This window comes from Xenopus laevis, chromosome 8S (assembly GCF_017654675.1).
Source record: "Xenopus laevis strain J_2021 chromosome 8S, Xenopus_laevis_v10.1, whole genome shotgun sequence".
NCBI classification, from domain to species: Eukaryota; Metazoa; Chordata; class Amphibia; order Anura; family Pipidae; genus Xenopus; species Xenopus laevis.
The window spans coordinates 38,110,695-38,131,981 of NC_054386.1; the positions used below are offsets into that span (position 1 = coordinate 38,110,695).

General features: G+C 39.4%; 1 protein-coding gene across 1 annotated transcript in view; it reads right to left on the minus strand.

Moving 5' to 3' along the window:
- Window positions 1-8,067: 8,067 nt before the first annotated feature.
- The window catches only part of mecp2.S (methyl-CpG binding protein 2 S homeolog), a 31,247-nt gene continuing 18,027 nt past the window's right edge, over window positions 8,068-21,287 (minus strand). The window contains 2 exon segments of the mRNA NM_001088385.1: window positions 8,068-9,203; window positions 12,889-13,236. Coding sequence (NP_001081854.1) covers window positions 8,180-9,203; window positions 12,889-13,236 — 1,372 coding nt within the window. The 3' untranslated portion in view covers window positions 8,068-8,179.

Genomic DNA, 21,287 nt, shown 5'->3' on the forward strand with positions numbered 1-21,287 from the left:
ATCTGCGCTGTATTTTGTGCAATAAACCAAAGATTTTGTGGTTTTTGGGCAAAAATTTGAAAAAAAACCTAAATGTTGTACTATACATTTTCGGGCGGAAAATCAGAAAAATTGGAATGATCCAATTTTTTTGAATTTTCAGAAAAATTATCGGAGTATATTTTAAAAAATAATGAGATCATTTTGGATTTTGATTAACAACCCCCGAAGTGTAAAAGAGTGCAATTTCACACCAAAACAAAACAGCTGCTTCCCTGTTATGGGACAGAATGATTGGGACAGCAAATACTATTATTTACTTCAATAGAGGTTTGCCCAGTATAATACTTTGCAGTAATCACAACAAAAATGAATGCCAAGCAGGTGCTGAAACATTATGATGTAACATGGGCAGCATGCATCAGAGAGTTTTTCAACTGCACAAGAACAGTAAAAGCAAACTGATAATTGGTTGAGATGGTAGTACATTATCACTAATATAGTCCGAAAAAATTCTGTCTGCTGCCATACTATTTCATTGGATTATAAAACACTACTTATTTTACATGATACTGTATGTCAAGGCTATACAGCACAGCCCAGAAAACCTTGTAACAGAATTAAAAAGACACACACAATTTAACAAGATGCTGTTACAGATAATCTGGGATATTTGCGACTCTTCCAGATAACGGATCATGCGACTTTTCCAGATAACGGTAATGTGGATTACCATGCCTTAAAGCTTTTTGTACGTTATAGAATTCATATTTCAGTGCCTCATTCAAATCACTGACTTGCTGCTAAGGGAAAGAATACCCTAGCAACCAGGGTGCCAGTGGCGCTGCACCAATGAGGTGAGTTGAGGTGTCAGCCATAAAGCCTCTCCGTGTTACTTTAAGAGCCGAACTTCCGGTTATTAAACTGGAAGTTTGTCTATTCTAGTGCAGAAAGTGCAAATGCGTTTGCACATGGGGAAGCACAGTGACAGAGAAAAAAAACATTAGTCTTATTTCAGATTTTATACATTTTCTGTAACATTGCCTGCACTGCAGCCTCCTTATCTGTTTCACTCTCATAGTTAAGCAATTCACAGCAATTTCCTCCCACTGCTCTAACAACAGTTTGCCTTCAATATTTCAAAATAGAATTAAACCTTAAGTCTCTTACCGACGGGAGTTTTCGCCCTGATGCCACAAATAAGTGCCGAACACAAATGGAAATTAACATGCTGTTGAGGAAGAATCAGCTGTGTACAGTCCTGTGTTTCCCCCTAGGCCCAGATTTGTGGAAAGGCCACCAAAGGCGGCAGGATTTTAGGGGGTGGCATGCTGCCCAACCACACTCACATTGGTTCATAAACACTAGGGATGCGCAGGACATGAAATAGTCTTTTAAATTTCCTGTGTGCCAATCCCCATTACATCGGTACCAATGATGAAAATTAGCTTGAATAAAAGGGAGGGAACGAGGGCGATGAATGTCAGTGGGCCTAGGGGTGCCCGCTATGTAAATCTGGCCTTGACTCCCCCCGGCTGAACGGATTAAAACGGAACGCAGGGGAGTGCAGGGCGAAAACGCCCATCAGTAAGTGCAAGCAAAAGACAGAAACTACAGACTGCCTCTCTTCTTTCAGATGTGTGAAAGAACAAGCAGCATGGCATTGTAGGGTGCACAGGTACCCCGGCATACCAGAGAACCCCCATGTAAGTGTAAACTGAGCAGAGGGCTGAAATTTAATTTGACATACATGAGGTTGTTGTCAGAAAAAGTGGCATTGAAGATATATTTTGTGGGGCCTTCAGTTTCACATAAACTTTGGTACAGATCTTTCCCAATATTAGATGAGAACAGCGACAGGAAAGCAAACACGTCAAGGCTCCATTTATAGTATCACAATTGATGACAAACTGGCATTTGCCACTAAAAATGCCAAACAATTTGGCACCATTAAGAGATTGTATTAGCAATATCCTTCCATCAAATATGACTCAGCGGCACAGGCTACTTTAGCATTACAGAGCAATTTAAATTGACAATGAATCTCTGCGTTAACTAGAGATGCACCAAATTAAGAATGCACAGAATCCAGTATTAGGTCATTTTCAGCAGTCGGATTTGGCCAAATTCTTGTGCCTGGCTGAACCAAATCCAAATCCTTTAAATCAGGGCTCCCAAACCTTTTTTACCTGGGAGCAACATTCACATTTAAAAGAAATTGGGGAGCAACGCAAGCATGAAAAATATTCCTGGGGTGCTGAACAAGGGCTGTGATTGCCCATTTGGTAGCCCCTTTATAGACTATCAGCCTACAACAGGCTCCTTTTGGCAGTACACCTGTTTTTATGCAACCAAAACTTGCCTCCAAGCCAGTAATTAAAAAATAAGCATTTGCTTTTAGGCCACGGGGAGCAACATCCAAGGGGATCGGAGAGCAACATGTCACTGGTTGGGGACCACTGCTTTAAATCATGTGACTTTTTTTCACAAAACAAGGAAGTCAAAACATTTTTCTTTTTGCATATGCAAATTAGGGTTCGGATTCGGGGTTCAGCTGAATCCAAAATAGTGGACCAAAATACATAATTTTTAGAATTGCCAAAATATCATCTGAATTCTTGACCAAAACCTAGGTTTGGCGTATCTCTAGTGTTGTATATTTTACTGCAGTTATGGGGCTGCTCTATGCTAGAGAGCTGAGCACTTTTGAAAAGCCCTGTGCAGGTGGCATTTGCAGTCACCCCTACTTGCACCTTATAAAGGAAACATAAGTAAGGGGCGTAAACGTGGCCACCCATGGGCTGCAGACCCTCCACAGCAAGAGCAAGTTCTGCTGCCAGCGTTGAATTTCATATCAGGGCCAGCAGGCTCATTTAGCAATAGAGTGAGGTACATTGTGGGCACAAAACATGGCGCTGTCATTTGCATTTGGCACCCCTGTGTCTATATACTCCTTGTCCACACATTGAACACAAGAGGTTACACACAGCAGCTGAAGATTAATCACTTTTGTACATGAAAGATAATGCTGCCAGATAGGAACGGCACATTGTGTTTCAACTGGCTTCTAAAGTACAGCTAAACCATATGCTGCTCACAAGTGAAAGATGTAAATATTGAAGCAACATGTGTCATTCCTATTTAATTGTTTTCTTTTTTATATCGCTAAACTTTTCCTGTACAGGTATGGGACCTGTAATCCAGAATGTTTGGGACCTGGGCTTTTCTGCATAACGGGGCTTTCTGTAATTTGGATCTTCATATCTGAAGTCTGCAAAAAAATCATTTAAACGTTAAAGGGGTGGTTCACCTTGAAGTTAACTTTTACTATATTATGGGCAATTCTAAGAAACTTTTAGGTTTTGAATGATTTGCCTTCTGACTTTCTCCACTGACCTCATCTAACAACAAATGCTCTGTAAGGCTAGAAATCTATTGTTATTGCTCCTTTTTATTACTCATCTCTCTACTCAGGCCTTTCCTATTTATATTCCAGTATTCTTTTTTCAAATCAATGCATGATTGCGAGGGTACTTTGGACCCTCGCAACCAGATTGCCTAAATTGCAAATTGGAAAGCTGCTGAATAAAAAAAAAATGACTCAAAAAACACAAATAATAAAAAATGAAAACCAATTTCATATTGTCTCAGGATATCACTCTCTATATCATGCTAAAAGTTAAAGGAATTGTGCCATGATTTTTATGATGTAGTTTTTATTTCTAAATGACACTATTTACACTGCAAATAATTCACTCGACCATATAAAATGTAATTCCTGAACCAGCAAGTGTATTTTTTTTAGTTGTAATTTTGGTGTGTAGGCAGTCATGTCAGGTCATTTTGCCTGGTCATGTGCTTTCAGAAAGAGTCAGCACATTAGGATTTCTCTAAGATTTCTGGCAGGCTGTTTCTCCTACTCAATGTCACTGAATGTGTCTCAGTGGGACCTGGATTTTATTATTGAGTGCTGTTCTTAGATCTACCAGGCAGCTGTTATCTTGTGTTAGGAAGCTGCTATCTGGTTACCTTCCCATTGCTCTGTTGTTAGGCTACTGGGGGGGGGAGAGGGTGATGTCTCTCTAACTTGTCTCTCCAACTTGCAGTACAGCAGTAAAGAGTGACTGAAGTTCATCAGAGCACAAGTCACATGACTCTGGGCAGCTGGGAAACATAAATATAAAATCTGTTCGCTCTTTTGAGAAACGGATTTCAGTGCAGAATTCTCCCGGAGCAGTACTATTAACTGATGCATTTTGAAAAAAACATTTTTTCCAATGACAGTATCACTTTAACTCAAAGCTGAACAACCCCTTTAATTAAACTTATAGGACTGTTCTGCCTCCAATAAATATTAAATATATCTTAGATGGGATCAAGTACAAGGTACTGCTTTATTATTACAGAGAAAAAGGGAATCATATTTAAAAAAAAATTAATTATTTGATTAAAATGGAATCTATGGGAGGTGTCCTTCCCATAATTCTGAGTTTTCTGGATAGCAGGTTTGGTTCGGTTTGGGTAATGGATCCTATACCTGTAAAACATGCACAAGAGTACGACTGCAGTGTTCCCTCCAGCTGTGATCTTCTGTGGAGACAGTGACACCTGTGCACACAATAAATTGCAATACACATCATAAAATTTCTCACATGCATAATCCTCATCACCACATGAGATACAATGTGAGTTTCCAGTAGGATTCATTATTCAGTCGGAATGCACCAAATCCAGGATTTGCTTTAGGATTGTGCTGAATTCTAAAAATGTTCTGCTGAACCAAATCATTAAAGTCATGTCTTTAAAAGCTCTGAATAACTGAATCAGACACTTTTTTGTTACAAATATATGGCTTTTTTTTATTTTCCCTAAATTTGAATATGGAAACTGGGGTTCAGATTTGGAGGATTTAGTATTCAGACAAATGAAAAAAAAAAATGATGGATTTGTTGCAACCCAGTTGATCAGAATTTGTAATTGACATTTTCTGGACTGTTTTAATAGTTGAGGAAACCAGTACAAGTATGGGATCTGTTATCCGTAAACCCATTAACCAGAAAGCACCGAATTACGGAGACTCCATTTTATCCAAATAATACAGATTGATACAAACTAAGATACAATTAATCCTTATTGGAACCATCCTATTGGGTTTATTTAATGTTTAAATTATTTCTTTAGTAGACAATTTTTCCAAATTACGGAAAGATCAATTATCCGGAAAACCCCAGGTCCTGAGCAATATGGATAACAGGTCCCATACCTGTATTACAGTAGAAAAACACATATTTCCATTTAGAAAGAAGTCTGGCAAACTGTATTAAATCTATGTATTTGTTGACGTAACCTGGTTGATTTCAAAACTTGAGGGTAAAGTGTATCTGTAATGTACTTTCATCTGCAAACTGAGTATTGTAATTTCAGAAATATTATTTCTCCTTGTAATGAAGGTAAAAATGCAAATTACAGCTGAAGTGAACATTAGATGTAATTTTATGATCGTCTAATGAAAGAACCAATATGCTTTTATTTCAGATAATTGCTTCAATGTGGACAGAATTGTTTTTTGAAAATCTTAGTATCTAACAATTCCATGGTAGCTCAAGAGAATTAGGCCTTGATTTTGCAAGAGGAAAAAAGCATATATTTTTTTTTTTTGCAGGACACTCATGCTTATTATATTGTGTGCCATACTATTATTTAGAAGGTAATCTTAATATAACGAGTGGTTATAATAGATTGTTGTTTCATTTTTCCATTGTTCTTTGAGACCAAAATAAAATGCAGGTTTATAAGGACTTCCAGAGAATATAATGTTAGCAACAAACGGGACAGGAAAAAAGTGAACCTTTTTTTTTCAACATATAATTTTGTATTATTGTATTTTACAAAATACAGGTGAAAATGATCCATTTTTTTTAAACTTTTTTTTTTAATTATACTGGAAAATGCTTTGGAATGAGCATGAAGAAAACATGGTTGACATCATATGTCAGTTTACATCTAAATGTTGTACTATACATATATGTTCTGTAAAGCAAACTATGAGTGAACATATACATACATTTCTATGTATACAAAGAAACATAACAGTTACTAGGAGTTATGCACATCCTGCCGAAGTGTAAAATACATGCAAACTCACAGCGTCTTCACTAATAGGTATCTGATAAAAATCATAAGAAAGGCCTTCACGTAACATTATTATTTTCCTTTAAAAAAAACCAAAAAAAAAATCTTGCACAAAGTCACATTCACTCTGTTAATTTGGGCGGAGGACCCAACACTGATTGCTGCAAAATGACTTCAACAAACTTCTAGTTGTCACACAAGCAGATGCTACTGTCTATTGTTGGTTACTTGGAGCTGTTATATTGATTCCTATACTAAAACAGAGAGTATCTCTGGAACGGGAAGTCCTTATGAAACTGCAAAATAAAAGAAACACACACACAACCAGGACACAGAGTTTCGCAGCTTCAACTGACTACCTGTAAGTAACCTCCCCCCACTGTGAGTCAGAAAGGTCTGCAACGCAATAGAGATCTCTGGTGCCCATGGAGTGCAACAAACACAGTGCTGCCAACTGCATCAGTTGGTATCTGTCAACATTAGACTTGCAGTCTTGCAAAAAGAGTCAGGTAGAAAAAATAAAACTTTACAGAGAACTTTCACAAAGTTCATTTCTAATATATTTCTGCAATGACTACTTCTTTTTTTTTCTTAAAGGGGAAATGGAAAAGAAAGAGTGCAACAACGATTATTACTAGCGAAAAGCTACTTGAGTTTGAATTAAATGGAAGAACATTTCAGATCTACTTATTTTCCTTTAAAATAATGAATTGCACTACATGAAGTTCGTCTTATTTCTTGCTTACACTGTTTCAGCACAGTAATCTGTTCAATGACTCCTATCACTGTATGTGGATAATTCAGTTTAAGGGCTTTAGCACACGGGCAACAATCTCCCCGAACTGCCTTCTGCCTGCTAAAATGAAAAATTGACTGCAGCAATGCACTCACGGCGCTTCGATTTCCGAAGTCACCCGAAGTTTCCTTGTGAAGCAACTTCGGAAATCGAAGTGCCGCGAGTGCATTGCAGCAGGCGATTTTTCATTTTAGCAGGCGGAAGGCAGGGGGAAGGCAGTTTGGGGAGATTGTTGCCCCGAAGAAGAGGCGATTAGTCGCCAGGCGACTAAATCTCCCCGAATCTGGCTGTGTGCTAAAGCCCTAACAGGAATGAATCCTTAAGGTCAGGGATGTCTCACTTGCAGCCCTACAGATGCTGTTGTACAACCCCTGCATCCCAGTGACAGTCAGGAGCTTAGGAGGCAGTGGCGGGTGTAGTTCTCCAGGATCTAGAGGGCTGCAGTTTGAATATCCCTGCTTTTTTTAGCAGCTGCATAATGAATTTTGCTGCTCTCTTTTGGCATGAAGTCAGTGTGTGGATTTATGCATTACCTTCCTTAGTTCAGTATGACTGTGTACGTACCTTATAGCCAGAAAATAACAAAATATGTACAGAAGCTGCTGAGGTATCAAACCACTGTCACACTAAACTAAAGAAAAGAGAGCAAAATCAGCAAAAGCAATGTTTGATTGAAGGGCTGTCTCAATAGTAATTATGATTGATTGTTTAGAAATAAAAAGTAGAACGCAGTGTCATAGTACCCTCGTTCAGTGCATGGGAATGATAATTTGGCAAGATATGGTCTGGATGAAATCAGACCATACTTCATCCTATCAGTTGTACTGTAACTAAATAAATCATTTTTAATGCTGCTTTGCAGTGGTGTGTAGCTTATTTGTGATGGCACTGGGATTTTACGATTGCTAACAGGAGCAAAGCTAAGGTTGGCATACCTAAAATGCTAGGGAAACAGCCCGTCTTTGTCAGTAGTATGATGCAGAGAAAGCCATGTTGAAAGGAGCATATTTAGTATAAAAAAGTGCAAAGCTGCTTCTTCCTCTGGTAGAAGTCTTCACCCCTGACTGACTGTGCTCGTAGGTATTAAAAAGATACACATTCGACATTCATTGCTACCCCAAAGCTACGAAACTCCAAGCTACAGGAGGAAAAAAATAGACTTTTTTTCTTTACTTCATTTATAGGGAAGCCTTGTCAGAGCCCTACCCACACAAAGAAGAGACCAGAGCTGCCTTAGTTAATTTTTAACTGTTTTTGCTAATCCTTTTAAAGTCAGCTAACTCTTTCTGTCACCGTTGTTCTGGTGTCCACGGGCTCTTCTCTTGTTGGTCTAGGGACAGATGAAACAATGTCTTTTCTTTCACCTTCTGCTCGGTTTCTACATTTATCAGCAGGCTGAGTCTTGGCTGGCTCCTGAGCACAGCCATCACTTTCTGGTAGCTTCTCCTCTTTACACATTTTGACACTTAAGTCCTGGGGCTCCTGAACCCCAATGTTGTCCTTTGAAGTCTCTGGCTCTGGACTGGTGGCAGATGCCTTAGATTCGGAGTGATGATGGTGATGGTGGTGGTGATGATGATGATGGTGCTGCTGCAGCTCTTTTTTCGGCAAGCCAGTTTTAATTTTTGGGCTACCCTCTGTGCTTCTGCTTTCTGGACTTTTTGCAGGGTTTTGTCCTTTCATGACTTTTTCTATAACAGGTGTAAGAGGCTCTGGTTTTATTGTATCTTTTACATCTACACTGATAGTCTCCCTGGTCTTGCGTTTCTTTATTGGTAACACAGTCTCTAAAAGAGGCTTGATGGAAGACTCTTTGATTGCTTTTTTCTTTGCTGCTTCTGCTGCTGCAGCAGCCAAGCTCACGTTGCTTGGCTTTCTCCCCCTTTTTTTAGGAGCTGCAGATGGATCAGTTTCTGATTTTCTTTTACGACCGCCTCTTTTAATGACCAAAACCTGTTGTGACGTTGTTGCATCTGATGCCTCTTTAGTTCCAGAATAAGGCATTTTAACCAAAAGTTTTCCCGGACTCTTCTCTATCACCCTTTTGACTTGTACTCCTTCAGATTTTACAGGTGGCTTAACTTTTTTTATACTTCCTTTAGGTCTTCCTCTTCCTCTCCCTGATACAGAAGATTTTGGAGCTTTAGGCTTTTTCGGTTGCTTCTGTTCCCTTCGAGACGGGCTCCCTCTCCCAGTTACAGTGAAGTCAAAATCATTAGGGTCTAGAGATGTGTCCCCTACCTTTTGGAAGTATGCTATAAGCTCAACTTTGGACCGAAAAGCTTTTCCATTAGGGCTGTAGAAATGAAAGAAAGAATGTAATCTACTGTAATAACAAAACCATAAATTATATAGAATGACATTGGTTCAAAGGACAATTCATTACTCACTGTCAGTTGCATTAAATGTGCTACCTTTGAGATAAACCTTTAATTGGAAGGGTTCAGAAGGGTCCCAAAACTTTTTTGACTTCAACTGTTTTAAAGTAGTACACAAGAAATTGTGACCTTTTTCAGTAGAAAGCAAGTGAAAAACATTATTTCTGTGGTACTATCTGTAAACAACTGAACTGAGAAAAAAGTTCTTGAAAGATGAACCACACCTTTAATGACCTGGCTGTTTGGTTTGTTTAACTAAGACTGATCGAAGCCAGATGATCAACATTTTTACATGATGTGTGTAACAAGGGGATTTTGTACTTGTAGGGTCTTATAGAAGCCCTATTACACAAATATATTAAACACACAATCAGCCTGTGGATAAACGCAGGTCAGGAATCCGCCCTTATGCTTCAAACAGCTTTTTGTGCCTGCACCCAAAGTGGCATCCCAGGTGCAGGAACATGGAGCAGATTTTGGAGTGGAAACACTTCAGTATACGTTCTGGCACCAAAATGCGCTCCGTGTGCCAGCATCTGGGCTGACAAATATGCTCCAAGTGCAGGCACATAAAAAAAACTGTTAGAAGCATAAGGGTGGATTCTTAGGCTCTGGATATCCACAAGCCAAGAATCCACCATCTTTGACACAAGCCTTAAAATTAAAGCCTTGCCTTTCCTAGCACCCATTACCTCAGGCTCCAACATTTTTCAGCCCTGGATGCTGCAGTGCGGACTATACGCTTTGTGTAAGTTTAAATACTGGAGGTACTGTTTATTTTAGTGCTTCAGCTTGTCAGGTCACAAAAACCCCAGACAAAACTCAACATCACTGCTGAAGCAGATAAAACTATCAAGTAAGTATCACTTAAAACTGTCGGGCGCAGAACTGTCAGGAGCAGAACTGCACCGGGTTAAATACCCCGGGAACAGCTTTGTAGGCTATTAATATATTATAACTATAGGAACAGGCAGGATGATCTTGAGAATTGTGTTAGCCCTAAGCTCTAAAATGTTAGGGTGACAAAGCACACACTGTGTGCCATGATCCTAAGGGCTTATTACTACTGGCGATGTCGCCAAACAAGCAGATCTCCCCCCGATATGCCCACCTTGTGGGCAATATCGGGCTGATCCGATCGTGGGCCCTAGGGCCCAACGATTGGATCCTAACGAATAGCAATGGGCGGTCAGATCGCGGGATCGCATCAACGGATAGATGCGGCAGCGATCCAACGGGATTTTTCGTCCCATCCAATCGAGATCTAGCCGACTTTCGGCCAGATCTCGATCGGTGAAGCCCGTCGGGGGGCCCCATACCCGGGCCAATAAACTGCCGACACGGTCTGTCGGCAGCTTTTATCGGCCCGTGTATGGCCACCTTAAGTACTGTTATACTCCAGAACAACCTCTCTGACCCTAGGTCTGTTAAGATAATTACCCACACATACAAAGGACCAGAAGATTCAATTCAATGTGGAAAACATATCTCTCATTTCAGGTACAAACTTCCCACAGACTTCTTTTGCGTTTTCACGAGACATGTTTTTCTCATCTAACTGAATCTTTCCCATGGCCTGATCTCGACCATTAAATGTTGTTATTACAGACCTATACACAAAGACATATTAGGGGTCATTTATGTACTTGGTAATGGGAATGCTGCACTCTGCGCTGAAAAATATCTGTGTTTACCATCTCCTATAGGATATAAAGTAAGGACACTAAGGCTGTGGCCTGTGCCCTTTTCCACGTCTAAACTTGTGTATCATTTAGACGCCTACAAGATCAGTAAGCCCTGTATTCCTGGGACTAGCAGCAGGTTTCTGCACTTGAAACATCAAGTAATTTGGCAGGAGACTTAAGGTGGCCATACACGGATAGATCCGCTCGTTTGGCGATGTCGCCAAACGAGCGGATCTCCCTCCGATATGCCCACCTTGAGGTGGGCAATATCGGGCTGATCCGATCGTGGGCCCTAGGGCCCAACGATCGGATCCTAGCGTTCGCCAAACGGGCGGTCGGATCGCAGGACCGCATCAACGAACAGATGCGGCCGCGATCCGACGGGATTTTTAACCCCATCCGATCGAGATCTGGCCGACTTTCGGCCAGATCTCGATCGGGGAAGCCCGTCGGGGGCCCCCCATACACGGGCCAATAAGCTGCCGACTTGGTCTGTCGGCAGCTTTTATCGGCCCGTGTATGGCCACCTTTAAACACTTACTTGCTGTTCCCATTTAGTTGATACATTTCTTCTCTTTGTTCCTGCTGAGTAGATACAGGATAGTTGCTAATACTCCAGAGATGCTGCTGAGAAATGTATCAACTCAATGTTGCAAAATTGTAACAGTTCAGAGTCTGCACCTGAATTACTGAGCTGCCAGACTCGAACACCAGAGACAGGGACATTCAATTTGAAACTTAGATTTTGGTAAAACATTAAAAAATAAATAATGGAAAGTAATTAAGTCTTTATTACTGGGGAACAATCTAAAAACAACTGAATTGAAAAAAAGTGTTTGGAAGGTGAACAACTCCTTTAGGGCAGGGGCACATGGGCAGATTCAGCCTGGCGAATATTCGCCTCTTTTTGTCAATATAGCAGGCCGAAGGCAGGGGGAAGGCAGTTCGGGGAGATTGTCGCCCCGCAGAAGAGACGATTAGTCGCCAGGCGACTAAATCTCCCCGAATCTGCCCATGTGCCCCTGCCTCAAGGTATGAAGTTCTATTATGGAAAGATCCGTTATCCGGAAAACCCAAGGTCTCGCGCATTCTGGATAATAGGTCCCATACCTGTACAAGTATGCCTGAATGCTTAATTCTAAATTTCCTGGGAATGTTATAATAATTATATTATTTCTTAAAATCAAACTCAAAGGAATCTCAACTAACAGACATGTCTGCTTGGGAGAGAATAATAAATATTTAAAGACACACACAATAGTACCAAATTTGGGACAGTTACAGTTCAATATGACACTAATGTCCCTATGCTGAAATCAGCATATAATAGTCTACTTACATGATATACTATAAAATCCCACAAGACTACATTAAGTCTAAAACAGCCTCCCTCCCAGGATCAGTCCCACATTTTGTAAACCACCAGACTAGGGTAACTAACCAACTAGAGACATCAGGAGTTCTAATGAAAACAAGTTGCCTGGCTACATTGATTGCAAAGTGATTGTTTTGCAATAAATTGCAATTTCTATGTGGACTACCAAGCATTTAGGAAAATGAATCCAGTAACTATGAAATAAAAATCTATCTAACACTTGAAACATGCCAGGATAAGCAATGAGCATGAAACAGAGATCTCAAATGCAAATTTGGATGTACTGAAACCATAATTTTTGGTGTTATTTTTTTTCTGAACTGAATTAGAGCCCTAATTTGCATACTTAATTGTAAAATGATATAAAATGCATCATCTGTTAACATAATATTGTTCTTTTCGAGTGGCCAAACCTTTAAAGCCACACGCTTAGCTGGAAAAAACGCTAAAAATTCTGGAATGTAGCCAAATCCCAAATTAAATCTTGGATCTGGTCCATCCCCACATGTAAACTTAACAAACGTTTCCAGTTAATATACTTACTTGATTAAATATACATCAAATTTTCCAGCAGAACGACCAGATTTTCTTTGCTTGAGTTTTCGTGTCCAGCCTTCAGGAAGAGTGGGGTCTTCGTACATGGGACCCCTGTCTCTAATAACAGACCGCCTCTGTTTGGGAGAGGCAGAAGATTCAGGAACAGCAAGGTTTTCCTCAGCACTTTCAGACATATCAGCTTTCCCTTCATCTGCAGGTTCTCCGGGCTGATGCTCAGAGGAATGAAATGGTTCCTGCTTTTCTTCCTCATCCTTCTTGTCTTTTTTTACTTTCCTGAGTTTTGGTGGTTTATCTTTTTGTCCTTGAAGATCTTGATCCTCAGATTTTTCTTCCCTAAAGTTAAAACAAAATCTCTTAAATTAAGTGGAACAGAAAAGCAGATCATCATGGAAAGAAAACAGTTTGCTATTGAAAGAACTGGCATATAAAACTAGAATCTATTTCCATATACAGCTTCTAGCCATATACTCTCGCAATATTTATTACAAGAAGCTGTCCTAGCTATCCTATTCAGCAGCATTCATTAAGCTATGACACATTCACACACATATGTATCTATTACTAATTACAGCATCAATCCATCATCCCAGCCCATTCATTTCATCTCTCCAGTCAATGTCTATTTGTCTCTGGGATTATTCATACTCCCTTTAAAGAAAGGTGTCCACACTTTTTTTTTTGGTGTGCATAAGGAAAGAAAATATCAATTAACACAATTAACAACATACATTAATTTTCAATGGATATTGAACTTTTCTTACATTTACATTTAAAGGGGTTGTTCATCTTTAAATTAACTTTTAGTATGATATAGAGAGTGATTGGGAGACAATTTGCTATTGGTTTTAATTTTTTATTATTTGTGTTTTTTGATAAAAGGCCACATGGCCTGAAACGTTGCTGTGATGCCCTTGAAAGCACAACTAAAGGCTTTTTAATGATAAAGAGTTTGGTGGTGCTGTTCATAAATACCTGCTGATTTGTGATGCCAATGGAAAGTGGCCGTTGAAGAACGTGCACTATGAGTGAAAATTGTTGTGCTGACTACTTGTCTGATGTTCAGATCACAGTTTCAGTGGTACGCTTGAGCTTTATTTTGCCCAACTAGCATATTCTGTGAAGGGGCTTCCAAGAGCATCCCATGCTTTGTAGTGTAATGTTCAGCGAAAACACATCAGGATTTTTCAGGGTCAGGCCAAATATAGTTTACAGAACTTAAATCTCAAAGCATTTATAGCTATTTTACTTGGAAGAAACTATTTTAAGAGATGGCTCAAATATACCACAAAAAGAAATGTTGCATCATCTCATAATGAACTGAATTTCACCTGGTGAGTGAGCAGTTATCTTAAAGCTTCAGCTTGACAGCATTTAAACGTTAAAATCAGCATATCTGTGTTTTCAATAATTATTTGGCTTTAAGCACTGGCAGACTCTGGAAATTTTACTGGCAGAAGCTTTATGGGGTTGGCATGACAGGTTTATATTTGTGGAAGTATTCAGAATGCTGAGTTGAAATTTGTTGCATAACATAATATGAGAAAAAAATAAATAAACCTAGACTGTCATTTCCTAAACAGCAGGGCTACTCATCTAGCAAAAAGCTGCACAAAATCTGTAACAAAACATTAACAGATCCACAGAGAACCAAACAGACTTTGGAGGTTATCATTGTCCTTAGACTAGACTTTCCTTAAAATGAAAACTGGGACAAGGTGCTGCTAAAATGACCAAGGCTAAAAATAGGAGAAGGTACAATAAGGTGCACAAAACCGACTCAAAACTGTCACTAAGATATCCATTTTCTGTTGTTAAAGGGGTTGTTCACCTTCCAAACACTTTTTTTCAGTTTAGTTGTTTTCAGATTGTAAACCATAAACAAAGACTTTTTTCAATTGCTTTCCGTGTTTTCTTTTTTACCGTTTTTTCAAAAATTAAAGTTTAAGCTTATAATGTTCATGTCTCTAGTGTTTCAGGCCGACAGCTCAGTGATCCAGTAGCAAATTTGTAACTGTTGTAATTTGCTACATTTGGGGGCAGATTTATCAAGGGTCGAATTTCGAAGTACAAAAAACTTCGAAATTAGACCATCGAATTAAAAAACTTCGAATTTGAATATCGAATTCAAAGTTTTTTCAGCAAATTTGGCAATCCTGCGATCAAACAAAAATTGTGCGATTGAACGATTAAATCTTTCGAATCGAATGATTTTAGCTTACGATTGAAGGATTTTTATTCGATGTGTAAAGACTTCGAATAATGTTGTAGAAGGCCCCCATAGGCTAACATAGCACTTCGGCACGTTTAATTTGGGGAAGTATTGAAGTCGTAGTTTTTTTAAAGAGACAGTACTTTGATTATCGAATGGTCGAATATTCGAACGATTTTTACTTCAAATCGAAGTCGAAGTAAATTCGAAGTCGTAGTATCCTATTCGATTTAAAATTTTTTTACTTTGAAAATTCCCTCTAATTCACTTCGACCCTTGATAAATCTGACCCTTGATAAATCTGCCCCTTAGTTGATACATTTCTCAGCAGTATCTGTAGAATATCAGCAACTATTTTATCAATTGTCACAGCTGCCTTTAATGACACTCGGGGATTCAGCTCTGCAGGGACAAAGATAAGAAATGTATCAACTAAATGTATCAGTTTAGAATAGTTAACTGCAGCTCCCCCCCCCCCCCCGAGCTGCAGGTGAAAAATTAAACTTTACACTTCATTATTAGAAAAACTGTCACAAAGAAAGTGACTGGAAAAAGTCTTTGTTTATGGTGAAAAATCCTCACGAGGAAACTTCGGCCGCAGTCGTTTTTTCATTCTAGAAGAGGAAGACAGGGGGAAGCAGTACGGGGAGAATAGTTGCCCCAAAGAAGAGGCAATTAGTTGCCGAATCTTACAGTGTGACATTACCCTTAACCAACTGAACTGAAAATATGTGTTTGAACGAGAACAACCCTGAGAACATACACTTATATTCTGATACTGTCTTCTTGGCTAAAATAAATATGTATGTAACTGCCATGACCATTAATCACAAGCAGTTTTTTTAAGCTTGAAGGAGGGCCCGATGGTGCCACACTTCCTGGGTTTGCCGTGGCCCCCTTGAGTCACAAAGAGGGGGAATCTGTCAAAAGGACCCGAACCGCCGAAAGAACATGAAGCCGCTGAAAAGTCCAAAAGTTGCTAAAAGGACCCAAAGCCACCAAATAGAGCCAAACAAGAAGAGAATGAAGAAGACCTTTAAAGGTAAGTTCCCCTGACCACTAATGTATTTTATTTAACTTTTATGGGGGACCCTGATCACCAATTTTTTAACTTATGGGGGGCCCTGGTCACCAATGGCTTTTTATTACTTAAGGGGGGGGGGGGCAGGCCACCAATATTTTTTTATAACTTACAGGGGGGCCCTATTACTTGTGGGGTGGGGGGTCTGGCCACCAATGGTAACTTAATGGGAACCCAGGCCACCAATGTTTTTTATAACTTGTAGAAGGGGGGCCTGGCCACCAATGTTTTTGTGTGCAGGGTCTTATTAATTTTTTGTTTAACTTGGTTGGACGTCCTGACCACCAATGGCTATTTATAATTTGTGTGTGTGTGTGTGGGGGGGGGGTTACTGTTTTAGCTTGAATGAATGTGTTGTTTTTTTTACTGTGCTGTGGGCTGGATGGGATCAGCGGTGGGCCCTGGGCCAGAAGATTTTGTTGTATGGGGCCCCGTAATTTCTGATAGCAGCCTTGATCACAAGTGGATCTTTCTTAAGATGGCCCTACATGCACAGACCTTCAATTTAACTGTGAATGTGTGGCCTTTACAAATAAAAATTCACACTCAGCTGATCTTATGCAAAGGCACCGAACTGGGCACAAAAAGTTACTTGAGCTTATATAGTGTGAGCACACTTTCTGTGAGTAATGGGATCACACAAATATTCCCATAAATTTGTGTAACTATACCAGCATTATTATGTCCATGCCCTGTAAAAACCCTATTTATAATTCATGTAAATGTTATGCCTCTTGTATTCAGTTTTTCTTAATAATTACTTATGTTATACTGTGAGCATGGTTTAGCATACTATAATTACACCTGAAGGCTGCACCATTATTTTGATAATCTTGCACCCATAATTATTTGTTTAAATAGTAGCCTATGGAAAACAAAACATTCCCTCATTTTGTGAAAAAATGGTTTTCGGACGAAAAATACATACCTATATTTGAAGCAAATTTTTAATCATAGTTTCTGTTGAAGTTTTGCATTTTTTTTTAATTTTTCTTCTCACATTAATGAAATGTATAAGGCTCAACTATAAAGGCACCCACTATACATCAGCTTTGTCCAGGAAATAACACTCCTGCTCCAAATTCAGTTAGCCAAGGGCACGTTGCATGTCTATGTTATACTTGCTCAAATTGACAGCATTTTTCATATATATTATATATATTTTTACTCATGAGAAGCTGCTAGAAAATAATAAATGTAGGAAAAATCTATATTTTTCCACTGATAGATCAACCTCTATGTGTATATGAAATATATTTGTACATTTCATTTTCCTTTTGAAAACGTAGTATAACCAGCTAATCACATATGCCAGGAAAAAAGAAACACAATATGCAAAAATGTTATACCATAGATTGGAATAATCACAAAGCAAGTGGTCCTTTGAAGCGTTTATCAAAGCCATTATTCATCACACTGAGCCAAAATCAACAGCAGATGGCTCTCCTCCTCACATACAGTATGTATTTGATGTTGCCATGCATGTAAAAGGCACAAAGACCAGAGTTAACAGCAACAGTGCATCTAATCCAAGAGTGATGGCACACAGTGCGATTGTGAGTGCTTTGCTGCCTGCACAAATTCTAATTTGGCAAAGAATAAAAATCCATTGCCCTCAATGTAAATTGTCTAGACTATACAGGTGCATTTGCTGGTCAGGAGACTGTTAGTCAGAAATGCATTTCCAAGTAATAATCACCTGAACTACAAGTGTATCGGCAGGGTCTAGACAATGACCATTCAGGGCAATTGTGAGAGTTTAGGGTTAGGCTATGGCCACACTGGGCTGAAATCAGTTCGCTGAAAGTAGCCCCTACAGTAGCCTTCTTTCTTTTTCTCATTCAGAAGTGCTGAATCGGCTCCTGTATGAACAGGATTTAGGTGAAGAAACCGTGAGTCTCTGCATTTTGTGCTGAAATTTGTTTGTACATGAGCTGGCTGATATCAGCCCTGTGTGGCCCTAGCCTCAACCTTTCCCAACACTGGAACTCACAAGTCCAACAAAACGTCCATAACTGCCCCATGTGCCACTGACCTTATCTGACCTCACTGTCATTGTGTCCACTGCAATTAAAAGGATTGTTCACCTTAAATATAATTTCAAGCAACTTTGCAATATACATCAATTAAAAAATATGCAGACTTTTCATGATTTTTAATGGTTTCTCAAAGATCCCTAAGAATAGCCTCTGCTGATCTTTCTGACTACTTTGCTGAGCTGGCTGACTACTGTTACTATGTATCAACAGCCAGCTGTCATTAGACTGCATCCTCCAAAGACCACAATTCCCTGCACACGTGATTTCAATAAGGAACAGAACATCACACTGCAATGCATTGTGGGTTAAGTAGTTCCTTCATGCTGTCTGTAAAATGTTACAATTTGTAACATCAGTGTGTTAGTCCCTCCTTCCCTGCCAGGATTTCAAATGATGCAGAAAGAGAAGAACTGTTAACCAGCTGGATTGCAGCATAGAAAATGGAATTTATTCAAACTTTTTGAAGAAACAGGTAACTGTGATAGGTATATTAGGGGTTTCTGTGTTATGTGGACCTCTCAATCAAATTTTGGTTTGGAAGCCAGAGTTTCCCCACTCTTTTCAGTTCTTTTGGTTTCATATAGTTCACCAGAAACAAATACTTTTCCAATTACTTTCTATTTTCTATTTGTAACCATTTTTCAAATATTGAAGTGCAAAGTTTAATTTTTCAACTTCTAAAGCAGCTGGGGGGGGGGGTAAATAGGTTCATCTTCTAGTATAGATGACAGTAAGGGCATTGAAAATGACATTTGAGTGGCAAAATAAGGTGAAAAGATTGATGTGGAAAAGTGCTGTGACTTACATTTCCGAGAATCTCCTAAATGCCACAGGCATGCAGAAAGTTGTAAACTAGATAATAAGGTGCTCAACCTTACTACCCTTTTTGCTGAAAATAAGGTACTGGTATGGGATCAGTTATCCAGAAAGCTCTGAATTATGGAAAGGCCTTCTCCCATAGACTCCATTTTATCCAAATATGATTTATTTTCTCTGTAATAATAAAACAGTAGCAAAACCAGCCTATTGGGTTTATTTAATGTTTATATGATTTTGTAGTAAATCATGGTGTGAAGATCCAAAATAAAGAAATATTCGTTGTCCGGAAAACCCCAGGTCCCAAGCATTCTTGATAACAGGTCCCATACCTGTACAACATTAAAAAAGCTGTCAAAGGCTAAAATTGTGCAATTTAAAAAAAAACGATTTCCATCATTCTATACTATGTTGTCTGTGTAGTTCCTACATTACTTTATTTCCTTAAATAAAAGAACTCTGAAAGTATGAGAATGAGTCATGTTTCTGTAATTACATGAATTGCTTCAAAAGAATAAGAACATTTTTGCTGGATGCCATACAGTGAATTGTAATATGCAATTAGGCCACAGTTCCGTAGAAGCATATTACTACATATAAAAATGAAAATGCAAGCAACCATAGCAACTCCTGGCACCGTGTTACTATAAGGGCTAGTCCACACGGGGAGATAGCGACGCGTTTGCGGTCGCGGCGACAAAGCGCCGCGACAGTCGCCGCGACCGGCGCAGGCGACAGTTTTGTATGGGCGCCTATGTAAAAACGCCTGTGCTAACCACACGAGGCGATGCGCTTTTCAACAGTCGCCTGAAAAAGCCTGGCGAGGCATTTTCAGGCGACTGTTGAAAAGCGCATCGCCTCGTGTGGTTAGCACAGGCGTTTTTACATAGGCGCCCATACAAAACTGTCGCCTGCGCCGGTCGCGGCGACTGTCGCGGCGCTTTGTCGCCGCGACCGCAAACGCGTCGCTATCTCCCCGTGTGGAATAGCCCTAAGGAATACACAAGCTGGCTTCAAGTTAACTTATACCAAAATGCACTGTGGGTTGAACAAGGGACAGGAGGATGTAATGTGAAATAGAAAAAATGGACTATGTACTTGTAGCTCCCATACAAAATATCATTCAATAATTGTGGCCTGTCATCAGTCACTGGCCTGAAGGTGGTGTGACCTTCCATGGACAGTAGTATAAACAATACTCCAGCATATTAATGGATGGTACCACCTCCAGTCCAGCAATACTACTGACTTCCTGGCACTCTCTGGCATCTCAGCCTTGTGGAATCGGTGCATCCCTACCTCAAAGTTAACTTTAGTATGTTATAGAATGGCCAATTCTAAGCAACTTTTCAACTGGTCTTCATTATTAATTTTTAATAGTTTTTTAACTATTTGCCTTTTTTCTCCAGCTTTCAAATGGGGGTCGCTGACCCATCTAAAAACAAATGTATTGTTATTGCTACTTTTTATTCCACATCTTTCTATTCAGGCCTCTCCTATTGACATTCCAGTCTCTTATTCATATCAATGTATGGTTGCTAGGGTAACTTGGACCCTAGCAGCCAGATTGCTGAAACTGCAAACAGGAGCTCTGGTGAATAAAAATCTAAATAACTAAAAAAACACATAATAAAACATGAAAACCAATTGCACATTGTCTCAGAATATCACTATCTACATCATACTGAAAGTTAACTCAAAGGTGAACAACCCCTTTAATGACTATTACCTATTTTAGCAAGCAGATTCACTATTTTCAGGGGGATCAACCCTAAACAGCATGGAGGTTAAAAATCCTTGTATGAAATGTTCAGTTTATAGATCTTAGCAACTTATCCCCTGCTTAAAAGTTCCAACACAGATTAACAAATGTCAACACACTCAGTGAAAGAGGTATTTGCAACCCAGTGTACAATACCATAAATGTTCTAAATCTGTTGGAATATGACCAGTCCTTAAAGGATAAGTAAAAAATCCCTAATATTGTAAGCAATAATTAATAATATATGGTGCTGGTTTTACTTAAAAATGAATGTCTTTAAAATGGCTTCTTTATTGGAGCTACCTACAAATCTGCTACAGTACTTGTGTCCATTTCAAATGAGGGGTGGGTATGTCCTAACGACCCCTACTATGTTCGAACGTCCATAGTAGCATGGAGACAGCCAACTACAGCCCTGCAGTCACAAGCAAAGGCAGACTTCAGTTCCCTTTCAGGTCAGCCTAGCTGCTTATTGAT